Source organism: Acartia tonsa, chromosome 4 (genome assembly GCF_053477335.1).
Source record: "Acartia tonsa isolate MP-2025a chromosome 4, ASM5347733v1, whole genome shotgun sequence".
Classification (NCBI taxonomy): domain Eukaryota; kingdom Metazoa; phylum Arthropoda; class Copepoda; order Calanoida; family Acartiidae; genus Acartia; species Acartia tonsa.
Genome location: NC_137263.1, coordinates 57,953,436 through 57,966,492, shown reverse-complemented (window position 1 = coordinate 57,966,492; position 13,057 = coordinate 57,953,436). Strand labels below are relative to the sequence as shown.

At 36.5% G+C, this 13,057-nt stretch overlaps 1 protein-coding gene across 1 annotated transcript; it reads left to right on the top strand.

Annotated features, from left to right (window-relative positions):
* The first annotated feature begins 250 nt into the window (after positions 1-250).
* On the top strand, positions 251-5,015 carry LOC145317925 (uncharacterized). The gene is made up of 4 exons (XM_080159213.1): positions 251-518; positions 1,972-2,733; positions 3,290-4,416; positions 4,876-5,015. Exons 1-3 carry the CDS (start codon positions 448-450, stop codon positions 4,413-4,415), a joined length of 1,959 nt encoding a protein of 652 aa, XP_080015339.1. The 5' UTR covers positions 251-447; the 3' UTR covers position 4,416; positions 4,876-5,015.
* Positions 5,016-13,057: the final 8,042 nt, after the last annotated feature.

Here is a 13,057-nt window from a genome sequence, read left to right as displayed (position 1 = left end):
CTTCAGCTGTTTATACTTTTAATACAACTTTGAAATTAGACTATAAATAATATTTGGATTTATTATTCTTTTTATTTAAAAAATGCAAAGGGAATTTTTAAGATAATTTATGTTCAATCAAAGACGACATTTAAAAGTCCGCATAAAATGCGGCATTTGAGCATTGTTTATAAACATCTACTTTTGAATTAAATGTTTGTTATTGTTATTACACTTAACTTTTATTGTTCACAATGAAATTAAGATTATAAATACTGGCTGGTTTGGATAAGACCACGTGGTCGTTTCAATCCGAAGGGGGAATACCTGGGTTTTACTTGTGATCATCTAACTAAAATGTAAATATACAGAATTTTGCAATTTAAGCAATTTATTGATATATATTTATCCATTTCAGACTTTATTTTCTTATTCTATATAAGGAATTTTGAAAGAATCGAGTTTAAGATGTCGGACGAAGGTGACGGCGGTTTTAACTGGCGGATCAACTATGAAAGAAGAGATGACAGCGGCGAAATGTAAGTATTAATAGGACCTTTTAAGACATTAAGAATTAGTGGCTTGCCACAAAACTTTTCGGCTTTTAGCCGCCAACATGAACTTAATATTTGTCAACTCATGTCAGATAAGACCAATATTTAAATATATTCAGGGGCGAGGACATAGACACTATTGGATAAGGGGGTTAACCCCCTTATGAAGCCATGATTGATTAACTTAAAATAGTAATACTGATAACATTTGAGACCAGCTTTTGGTACGTGAATAGCAATCTGGGTTGATAACTATTGGGTCAGATAATAGTCTTGGAAAATTGAATTAAAGGTCTGGAAATTTTGGTTGTAGTAATTGTAGTAGGACATGAGTTGACAATCTTCATACATAGTTTATAACTGAGAATACCATGAAGGTACAATTATAATCAAACTATATGTGTATGAAGTAATGTTATTGGTTATAGTTCGTAACTATGGATGTCCTCTGGGACACAGTTATATATAGGACTTTTAACCAATATGAACATCCATTGTGGATTTATAGCTGTAACCGAAATTATCCTTAGGGATTAGGTTATATTTAGGCTATAAATCTGGATGAATATCCACCTTGGATTTTATAGCTGTAACCGAAATTATCCTTAGGGATTAGGTTATATTTAGGCTGTAAATCTGGATGAATATCCACCTTGGATTTTATAGCTGTAACCGAAATTATCCTTAGGGATTAGGTTATATTTAGGCTATAAATAAATATCTATTACTAATGGTAATAGTTTTAACTGATGTTATCCTTAAGGATACGATTAATTATGTATTGATCTATCAATCAGCATGAACATCCATTTGGATTTTAGCTGTAACTGAAATTACCCTTTGGGATTTAAGTTATATTTAGGCTATAAATCTGGATAAATACCTATTATTGATTATAATGATTTTAACGGATGATATCCTTAGGGACACTGTTATAAATTGACTAACTAATCAAAATTTGGCAATCCAAGGACCTCGAAATGGAGAAATTTATCCTTATATTTCCATTACATAAAAAATTTTTACTTTTAACTTCTCAAATTTACCTAGGTTATCTTTGCCGAAAATTCGTCCGACATCTAATTCCTTTTCACCCCTCAATACAATCGATTTTAAAAATAAAAAAATAATCCTTTTATGTAATTTCTTGTACTTTTATTATTAAGAAAATTTCGGCGATAATATGATGTAATACTTAATCTGTTTAAAATATTATTGATATAAGATAAAATAAGATAAAGGTAGAGGTTTTTCTTCTTTTTTTTGTTAATGTAATTGTCTATAATATAAAGTTCTATAAGTAGGGGACCTTTTTCAGTATGGAGGGCGACTGAATTTAATCCAGCAGATATAAATCAGTTTCGAACCCATACTAAGGAAGTAATAAAATATTTGTCAAATTGTATTCTTTCCATTAACAATGGTATTTTTTTTTCAGTTTCGACAAGATCTGGAGGCTGGTAGACAGCGACTACTTTGATTATCAAGCTCCGTTTCATCAGCCAAATGACTGGCTTCTGATCATGAAGATAAATACCACCAACCCTGATGGAATGTTTGACCTCATTGTTTTTGGTGAAGAACCTCGTGAACTGTTGTTGGATCCAGCTTTAATTTTGGGTCAAGATATGATAGGATTTACCAACTGTGTATTTTACACCAGGTTGGCGGCTAAAAATGTCAACTTCCTCCAGAACAAGTGGTATTCGGAATGGTTCGATTTAGAACAGAAGCTCTTTAACAAGACTATCATTTGTAAAGACAAGACGAGCCTGGCTGACATACCCTTCACTGCCGAGCGACAGATAGCATTTCATGAGAGAATGGATCAAAATATCTCGTTCAGATATGAAGTTGGGTTCGAGGACAACGGGCAACCGGTAATTAAAGTAAGGGCAGTAAACCTTAGCAGGAAAACCATGACATCCCTGTGGCTTAAAGGAAATGTTCCAACTGTTCATGTCACCTCGATTGAGGTCAAGACATTAGAATTGGCGCCACCGATTGAAACACATGGATATCCATTGCCTTTCTATCCTGTACTCTTTACGCACAGCCAAATAACGATGCCGACATATGAAAAGTATGTCTTAAGAGTTATGCCTGGGATCATGACACAAGTTCAGCGCCACACAAATTTTTCTGCACAAGAGCTGAAACCGAAGTTGAAAGAGAAGACCTTGTACAAAAACACCTGCAGGTAAACAAGAACTCTTTTATATTGACTAGTCAGGTCACTGACAAATATTTATTATATAATGCATCCAAGAACAAAAGGGAAGTTTAGGGATTAAGATAGACTATAAAATATTATTACAAATAAAAGGGAGGAAGTCTAAGGAAAATCTTTTATATTGAATCTATTTAAAGGAACTTCAGTCTTATAAAAATAAAACAAACATTTGTAAATTTTCAATAGGTAAGGGTCAGGTTGGGATTGAAAGGGTAAAAAGGGGGGGGGGGATTCTTGAAAGCGTGCATTATATAAATAAAAAATGTAAAAATTCTGGGGCTCCCACTATAATTTAATCTACGTCATAATATCTACCTAGTCATATGTGGACTAGGGTAAGATAAAACAAATCTAAATGATGTGTGTTCACAATTACCCACCCCACAAAGTTCGAAGGCCTTTTTTTTAGCCTTTCTTTTCTCTTTACAACAATTTAACTCCAACATTTAGATTTGTCAACACTAGTAACTATGACGTTAATACAAAGTATTAATCAATATAGAATAAACATGTTTTATTTTAGGTTCCCCAAAATGGTCAGACCCGGCAAAAGAAAACACGAGGAGACACTAGACCCACTCACAGGTACGCATAGGGTGTCCAAGTGGGGTCCTAAATATAATTTATCCCAAATAGGGCTCAATATTCCTGCCTACATCGCGGATGGTATAGCCACCTCTCTGGCCACAAGCACTTGGAGCACATACAAGACAGCGCTCAACATGTTCCGCAAATACAAGAACGTGTCTAGGAATAGCATGACAATATTTCCGATATCCAAGGAGGATCTCATACGTTTCACAATTTTCATGTTCAAGATACGTAATGTAGCACCATCAACCATTAGACAGTACTTAACGGCGCTGAAATGTTTCCACGCAATCACCGAACATTCCATGGAAAACTTCAAGTCCACAACATTAAGATATCTACTTATGGGTTATGAAAACCAATACAAAGCTATGGAACAAGACTCCCAAAACAGAAGAGCCTTCACCTATCCCCTATTAAAGTTATTTGCTGAAGGTTTGGCTAATGAGAACATGTTACCTATAAACGCCCAGAATTACTTAGCATGCGCCACATTGGGATTCTTCTCAAGCTGCAGGATGGGAGATCTACTGAAGGATGCCCTCGACACAAATAGTGAAAGGCTTTTGACTTGGGAGAAGGTGCAATTTAAAAGCAACAGGGAGATCATCATCTACCTGGCTCACCCCAAACACGCCAAGAAAGAAAATGGAGTAGTGTGTGACGTGTTCAACTTCCCCTTGCCCCTCTACTGTCCGATTTCGAACCTATTACTGCTTGCCAAAATGCAGAGGAAAATGGGCAGGCACAACCCCAAGAATCCTGTGTTTATGATGGCCGATGGTAAGACTATGTCAATGGCAAACATGAACCACATGCTCAAGAAGCTGCTGTACACCTACATTGACCCCTGCCTAGGATCCATTAGTTGTCACTCCTTCAGGGCAGCGATACCGAGTTTAATGTCAGCTCACCCCACAGTTTTCTCTGAGGAGGAAATAACCGTGCAGGGTGACTGGCACTCAGAAGCCTATCGCCACTATACAAGACACATGGGAATAGGCCGTAAGACGACCCATCGGAAAGTAGTGGCTACTCTTTTGGGAAACGCGATCTAAGGTATAAGAAAAAGTGGACAAACTTCCCCCTCCCCCCACCCTACCCTCCCCTCCCCACTACTAATAATTGATACAGGGTGGGGTCATTGATGTCCAACCAGAGTACAGCAACATTAAATGTAAAGTATAATTCGACATCTAGACTGGGTAACTAAACTAGCAACTGTCTGTCTTAACTTGGGACTAGGTTGGGGGGGGGGGGGGGCGCGAATTTTAAAATTACTAGAATTCAACCACCTAGTAAATATGGAACCTTACATGTCTGATAGGAAACATCATTAAAGTGACCATTTGAATAAATACCTGAAATAATACAAGATTAGGGAAAAATTGAGTATGGCCAGTCTTTATATTATTTTCAACAAGTTGGTTCTTAATATCACTATTTCATTTATAAGAAAATGAAACATTTTGTGTTTTTAAAAATACTTATATTTGCTTTAACCTAATTTTGTTTTAGGTAAATGGCCGAGTAGCTCTCTGAGCGCAGAAGAAATAGCAAAAACCACACAGGAGGCTACAAATCTTATGCGCCAAGAGGGTTCTCACAACACCCGTGCACCCGCCACAACAAAAACAGGCGGCTACACCAACATGCTCTCGGCAGCAAGAGACAGTGATGAAGAAACATACTCGGGTAGATCATCACCTACAAGAGAAATTCTGAAGGAGTTAGATCCCAACATCGACGACCACATAACCAGAAACATTGATTTCACAGCTTCTAACACAGGAACTTGTTTGATTTACCTGGTAGGAAATTGTATTTTTTTTTTTTCTTCTCATTTTCTCCTTCCCTCTTTTCATAAGAAATAGGAAAACAATTTAACTCACACAGATTTCATTGTTTTGGGTTGGTTTTACAAGGGGTTGTAAATTCAGGTTTATAAACTCCTACCCTATTTTATAAAGTAGTAAGGCTTTCTTTGTCTGTCGCAAAAGATCGGGCGAACCATATGACCGATACGGTTCTCCTTTACAGCGAGGCCTCTAATAGGTCTAGGGAACTTTTTCTTATTAAAAATAAATTTTAACTTTTAAAGAAAACAAGAATTTTTAAATTAGAAATGGGAGGGGGTAGACTTCTTTTCTTCCATTTAAACTGCTCCTAGAGGCTTCTAGGAGGCGTAGACTCTAATGTATAATAACTTGATTAAATAAGTCGGGAAATGCCAAAATGAATAAATGAACAATAATAAGACTTATTATGTTCCCCTTGTTTTTCTCTCAACCTAAATCAAACTGGTTTTTTAACAGGTCTAATCCGCATAAATGGATATAAAATGCCGGCAAACTTCATGACACTCACACCCGAAGATCAGTGGCGAAACGTAGTTGTGCATTGTAAGATAAGAGACAGTTCCAACATCAATGACATCCTCAACACCCCAATACCCAAGGAGAGCCTAATGGCGGTGTTCCCCAACGCTGGAAGGATCGCCAAGGCTTTTGACGATATAGGAAAAATTACTATGCCGTTGTCCCAACTTAGAGCCCTAGAAGATTCTCTAGCCAACGACCAATCAGATGTAGACTCTAGAAAAACACGCAGACAAATGGATACAAACAACAAACGGTGAAATACGAGGCTATGACAGATGATCTGAGTGCTGACTGCCACCCAAGACTGTTATACAATTTCCCCCTCATGGACCTAGCGGAAATTTTTACATCAATGGCTAAAAAAAGAGTTATCCCGATAGCTTCTGACATGTACCCCCTACACCACATAAACGGCGGCGGTTGTGTCACACTGAAGGGATGGTTTGAGGTAGCAAATCTGGGCTCAACCACCATTTCCATCAAAGACTTTTTACTCAAAAATGCGCTAAGATCAAACAGCGGGGCCAGGAGAATCACTACTGGCCAGGAAGGCGGAGCGCATTTCTTGGAAACGGACGCCGCGCTACAGGAGGCCACGAGCGCCAAAGAGACCGCCGAGGCATTTAGCATGTTGTTGATACTAAGACACAGAGCATGCCCGGCAGACTGTTCCCTGGAACCACTACTCAGGTTCATGAGTATCCATCTTTTCTTTGTAGGAGACAAGGAATTTAAACCTGAGTCGGTAAATGCTGGAGCCTTTTCAGCAGGATTCATCGACACAGTACTACACCTCAATGGAATGCGGTTCAATACCAGGATGCCATTCTTAGGCTACGCAGAACTCTATAACGTCCTCAGAGAGTACAAGATGACAGTCAAGGATGTACGTGGCAACGAATACAAACAAGAACACAAGCAAGGCTACCCCAAACATAAACACGGGAACCAAAACAGAGGGAAAACCAACACATTCTTTTGTCACAGATTCAACAACGAGAAAGGAAACCTGTGCAATTCGAATGATGGCGAGTGTCGAGGAAAATTCGGACAAGAGTTTAAACACTTGTGCACCTTCAAATTCTCCAGCGGCCACATGTGTAAGAAAGCGCATCCAGCCAGCAAACACAAGACAAAACAAGAAGCTGAGTAATGAAATAAATGTTTTTGTATTAATGTTTATGTGTTTCTCTATTGTTTAATTCTCTCATGTTTTAATTTATGCACCACTTAAAATTCATCATTCATATTTTCTCTGAATGACTATTAGATTTTAATTTCACCCTGTCTTTACCACTTGGTGAGACTAACACACATTAGAATTGTAGAGAATAAACCATAAGAACTTCCAAAAGGTTGAATATTATGATAGTTGATAAACTGCCAGATACTTAACATCTATGTGCTATATATAACCTTACACAAAAATGTAGATATTATACTTTTCATTCGAAAGTAGAACTGAATTATTACAAACATATTATAATAGGCACTTTCAACTATTAAAATATACATCCAAGTTTTGGAACTAGACAATCAATAAACATCCTGTTACTTGCTACAAGAGTCATGGGGGTAAAACCTCCAATTTCATGTATTTAGATAGTATTTTCATTTTGCAGACTAGTCTTGTCACACCTAAATACACGTTTGGCCTGGTGGAACATATGATAGTGTAAACTTGATGAAAGTTCCCACCTTTTGAAAATTACAATGTTTATATCCTAGTACCTAACATGTGCAATCATTAGTCTTTCCATGTCGAGCTTAAATTAAAAGATTGAATTACATCTGGTACACAACTTATTTTCCTTACTTAAAATATAAAATACCAAAGAAATTTGTCTTCGGCATTGACCTCATTACGCACAACTTTTTATCTGATTACCAGTAAACTACTACCCAGAAGGTATGTTTGAATGTTAATTACGCCATGCACAACCCCCCCCCCCCCCCCCAGTAACAAATAAAAATTTTTGGCGAACTTAGTATCCCTCTCAGATTGACGTTCTAATAAACCTTCTGTAGCAGTAGTAATAGTCTATAACGTAATATGTTTATTTTGTATACTTATTTTAAAGAATCCTCAAATAAAAACATACAAATTTCCTTCATTAAATGTATTAAGAGGTTAATTCCTGTCGATAATTAATAACACAACTCCTATATATACAATTTGGTTGATTTTGTCTTACAAATAAAAGTAAACCTGTATTACATGATTTAATCAAATAAATATCTGGAGCAGAAGCTAAATTTGTTGATGGATTCTTGTAATTATAAATTAAGAAACATTTATGTAGGAAAATTTTATATTTTTCAGAACACTAACATGACAATAGATGCCTCATCACTAGGCCTCCCCCCCGGAAAGTTAGAGGGGTGGTTTGATCAAAGGAAATTTACGGAGATACTCCCAAAACGGGTGATCAGTGAGAAACCATTAAAAAACTTAGAGATCCCGCTTCTTAATAACTATAGAGAGAATCCTGGGAGCTCATTTTGGGAGAAGTTTCCCCATTTTCCCTTACCTAACCCGGATGATTACAACTCTCCTATAAACTTTGAAAAACTTAAGGAAAATTATATTAGAGTGAAAAGTAGGATGGGATTGGAAGAAATCGAGATGATGGACAGAACTCTCGAAAATTTGACGTTTGGAGCAGACAACTACGTCAACGAATCACTACTTCCAGGAATAGCTTAATAACTTGTATAAAAATAACAATATGAAATACATGACCCTGTAACTAGATTGAGTTAATCAGCCCCTTCCCCCCCCCCCCATAAATTTTTTTTTTTATCTTTTCATTCTCCTCCCCTCTTAAGCTCTCCCTTTTCTCCTCTTGTTCACAACTCAGTTTCTTTACCTAAAACAAATAAGTTGAGTATTACATGAAACCAAGTTTATTAACTTAAAATTGACAGGTATGGAAGTGGAAAATAGTAAAACAATGGAATCCTCCTTAATGGGAAGTCATTACACAGATGTGTTATGCTCTATGATAAAGTCTAAAATGGTGGCTGGACCTTTCAGTAGTCAGCCATTCAAGAACTTTAGAAGCAACCCCCTCTTCACAGTCGAACAAGAAACTAAGTTCAGACCCATCCTCAACTTGTCTAGCCCACCTGAAGCCAGCTATAATGACGCGATACAAGTGGATAAGATGAGAAAAATAGAGATGTGCACAATAACACAGGTAGCAGCTCACATAAAAAAAATCGGCCCAGAAGCAGTCATGAGTAAGATAGATCAACGAAATGCCTACAAGAACCTACCGGCTAAACCTAGTCAGTGGCGACTTGTAGGCTTCCGTTGGTTAGGCATGTACTTCGTCGAGTTACGGCTCATATTTGGGTCTGGCTCCGCCCCCATGAATTATGATGATTTCTCAGGCGCCTTCTCTGCTCTGGTCAAAGCTGACTCATCAACAGATCCCAGTTTCTTATTTCGACAACTGGATGACCAGTTGTGTATCACAGAGAACTTGGAGCAAAACAGAGCCTTCATAAAGTCATATCTTAAGCTGGCAGAAGAAATAAACTTGGAACTGGCAGATTTAAACGATGCAGACAAAAGTTTTGTTTACCAAAGTTCTGGCAAAATATTAGGTGTAATATTTGATGCCAAAACCCTATCGTGGAAATTTGACGACCAGAAGATATTAAAGTTTCAACACATTCTGTTGGAAGCAAAAAATAGACCCAAATGCTCGCTACACCTTTTACAGAGAGTATTAGGAGTAATGAACTCCACAACCCAATTATGTCCTGTTCTCCGAGCATTTAGAACACCTATTATACATGACCTAAGGTCAGCTTATGCCCGTTCACCAATATTCTTATCACCCTATAGCATAAATTGCTTACATGGATGGTTAAAAATGTTTTCGGATCTAAAGACATATTTTCCAATACCTGATTTCTCTGCAACAATACCAGAGAATGCATTGTGTGTCATTTCCGACGCGGCAGGTTTAAGTAGAGCAGAGAACTACAATTTTAAGATTGGAGTTGGGGCAGCAGCTTACATTACTTCCACCATGCAGATTTTCACAGCATGCTCAGAATATTGGGACCCGCAATTCATAAAACACACATATGATGCTAAAAAGAAATTCATTGGGAACAAAACCACAACCCTTGAGATAATGGGAACAGTTTTAATTCTGTTTAAATGTGCTCACCTACTCCAGAAGTCAATTGTTCGAATCCAATGTGACAACCTGGCAGTTGTATACGGCCTGCTAAATGGGCGTTGCAAAGAGGATGATTGGGCATCTATGTTTATAACAGCTATCACATATGTCTGTTCTAGCCTAGAATGCAGGATTATACCGGAACATTGCCCACGCCTATCTTCAACCCCAGCAGTCATAGCAGATCTATTGTCTAGAGATGACTTGAAAGGTAGAAATTTGGTTAACAAACTTAGAGTTCCAGTCACCTCAGGTTGGCCAAATTCAATAACAAATTGGATGAAAAACCCAACTTACACTGAGGATTTCAAATGGCAACTGCTACAGGACTTCAAGAATGCTATAACATACCCAGGGATACTTGTTTTTGGTTATCTCCTTTTCCTAACATATGTAGGGTATTCCAACCCCAAACCTAACATATCTCCACGGGCCTTTATTTTTGGTAGTGGGGATAAAATCAATTATAGAAGGGAGGACTTCAGGGAATTTTAGTAAATTCCATTTTAGTCTTAATTGCCCAGCCGTTTAGCTAATGAAGGAGCGGTCAACGTAGCCTGACCGCAATAAGAGCTATGAGTACGGCGGTCACGAGTTTCTGACCGGTCACAGACGGTCAAGATTACTCCTCCCTTCTAGAAATAATTTAGGTTAGGATATTTAGGATATTTGGAAATACCAAAACAAGTAAATCTTTATTTTAGATCTATAGGCAAGAAGAACAGTGAAACCCAGGTACGTGCCCCTGGCTGGTTTGGATAAGACCACGTGGTCGTTTCATCTAACTAAAATGTAAATATACAGAATTTTGCAATTTAAGCAATTTATTGATATATATTTATCCATTTCAGACTTTATTTTCTTATTCTATATAAGGAATTTTGAAAGAATCATCACAAAGACCCGCGACCGTGGCTCAACACGTAGCGCATCCGCTCGTCGTCGGGAAGGTGTTAGGTTCGAATCTCGGTCCGACACCGCGTCATAACTAAAGACGTTAAAAATGGTTCCCACTGCTACTATGTCAGATGCGCGACGTAAATAGTTAGAGTGGGGGGAATACCTTGGCCCAAAACAGGCGCAACTCGTTACCATGCACAGTTAGGACTTCTCAGACAAAGATCGTGCATCACAGAGAGTTGGTTGTCTGTAATGTACTGTACCACGGGTATGAGGTGAAGGACCAAGAGTCTGGCCTTGAGTTGACAAGTTGACTGTTCAGTCCAGGTGCAACTCACCCATACGACATTAGCACATTAGCAATGTTTTAAAAGGAAAATTTAAAAATATACTTTATTTCCTCAATTCTACTGTTGTTTCGTTAAAATATGCAAAATTTTGACCAAAAAATTGTAGTTTTTTACTCAACGCAGAAAGGGAGAAGTACTGACACATTGCTTAAAAATTTGAAAATTTGAAGTGCAATTAATACTTAAGCTACATGAAATCTAAAATATGTTTTGGAAAGGTCTTAAAAATGTCTAAAACATTTTGTTTAAATTTAGAAAATATTGCCCACCCCCAAGCCGCCAGGGGGGAAAAACCGAAACGGTGAGAAAAAGTATGCCTCATACGGGGTGAGATGGGATGAACTTCCCACGGTTTAAATGTAATAAAATTTTGCACACTCATTATTCATCTTGTCTTATTGCCGCGTTTTGCTGCGTATAATGGTAGCACTATTTTTGGGCTTACAGTAACCGCTCAAAAATACCTTATATTTAAGGACTTCAATTGCCCCCAAAAAAATTAAATATCAATTTATTTTTTATAAAAAACAATAAATAAGGCCATAAATAAATTATTTATGCAAAAAAATTATTAATTTATCTTAAATAAGACCAAAGATATGATGTTTTTAACACCTACTAAAAGGAATAATTTTGTCGGGATTTGGGCGAAATATCGCTTTGACTAAAGTTGTTTACAAAAGATACACTACACTACGCTGCAGGGCCACAGTGATTTACATATAGTTCTTAATAAAGAAAAAAAAGGTACTTTTCTTGTCAATGATTGCATTATATTTAAGACAGCTAAAGAATCATCAATCAACATATGTTTCTAATTTCAGTAAATCATTATTAAATTGGAAGCTCATGAGGACAGCATATTAAGTCAAGATAATACAGATGCTATTTATAATGAAAGGTTAAAATTTATAATTATATGATACATTTGATTTTTTTTGCAATTGTTTTAAACATGCACACATTTCTATGATCAGCACTTATAAAAAGTATCTAGTCATGAAACAAAGTATATAATTCAATCACAATTGGTATGGCAAAGCAACTTTTTAATTTTGGTGCACAAATTTTTGCCAGTCTTATATCTTTTTGAAAATGTAATTAAGACAGACCTGCATTTAGAGGAGGGGGGGGGGGGGGGGAAGGTGGTGTAAAACAGGATATTTTGAAAGCTAATAAATGTTGTTTGAAAATTTTTTAACTAACTTCAATACATTCTCAATCTCAGAAGTTTAATTAGTTAGGTACCTACCTCCGTTTTGTATATATATGTATACAGCAAATATTATATATTATCTGTAGCTGGGTAGTCTCAATTAGTACATTATAGCTTTTCTTTTAGGGTAAAATATTGTTAGGGGAGTGTGTCTTCTTTTTAGTTTAGGGAAGTGTGGATGTAGTTGTAGATGACAACATTTTCTGGTTTCCTTCTCTAACCAATTAAAGATATCATGGTCATTTGGTCATTTAGCCTCAAATATTTTACTGAATAGTGACTAGTGAATAGATGAAATAGTTTAAAAAATAAACTTACATTTTTAGTACTTGATAATAGGGATGCTTTGCTTACAACAATCTACATCGTTGTCCTAGGAATTATCATTAAAAAAATCATATGAGTAAAAAATCAACATATTTTAAATTTTTTATGTACAGCAATACTGGTAACAATTATAGAGTTGCTATGCTAGTTAAGATATTGATATAAGGAGAAAGTTTTCATAAAATACTATTTCCTACGTGTTGAAGGGCCTTCAGACATGATCTTAAATAAATCTTAAATTAATAAAAATGAAATGTTTTAAAACTGATGATAAATAATTGAAATTATTATCTTTAAATGTAAACTGGTATTACTATAAATATTATT

What these genes read in the sequence shown, in the direction of transcription:
- LOC145317925 (XM_080159213.1), top strand. Translation starts at nt 448, where the DNA reads ATGTCGGACGAAGGTGACGGCGGTTTTAACTGGCGGATCAACTATGAA. An exon ending in AGAGATGACAGCGGCGAAAT is followed by an intron (nt 519 to 1,971) that starts GTAAGTATTAAT and finishes TTTTTTTTTCAG; the next exon opens with TTTCGACAAGATCTGGAGGC. An exon ending in TTGTACAAAAACACCTGCAG is followed by an intron (nt 2,734 to 3,289) that starts GTAAACAAGAAC and finishes GTTTTATTTTAG; the next exon opens with GTTCCCCAAAATGGTCAGAC.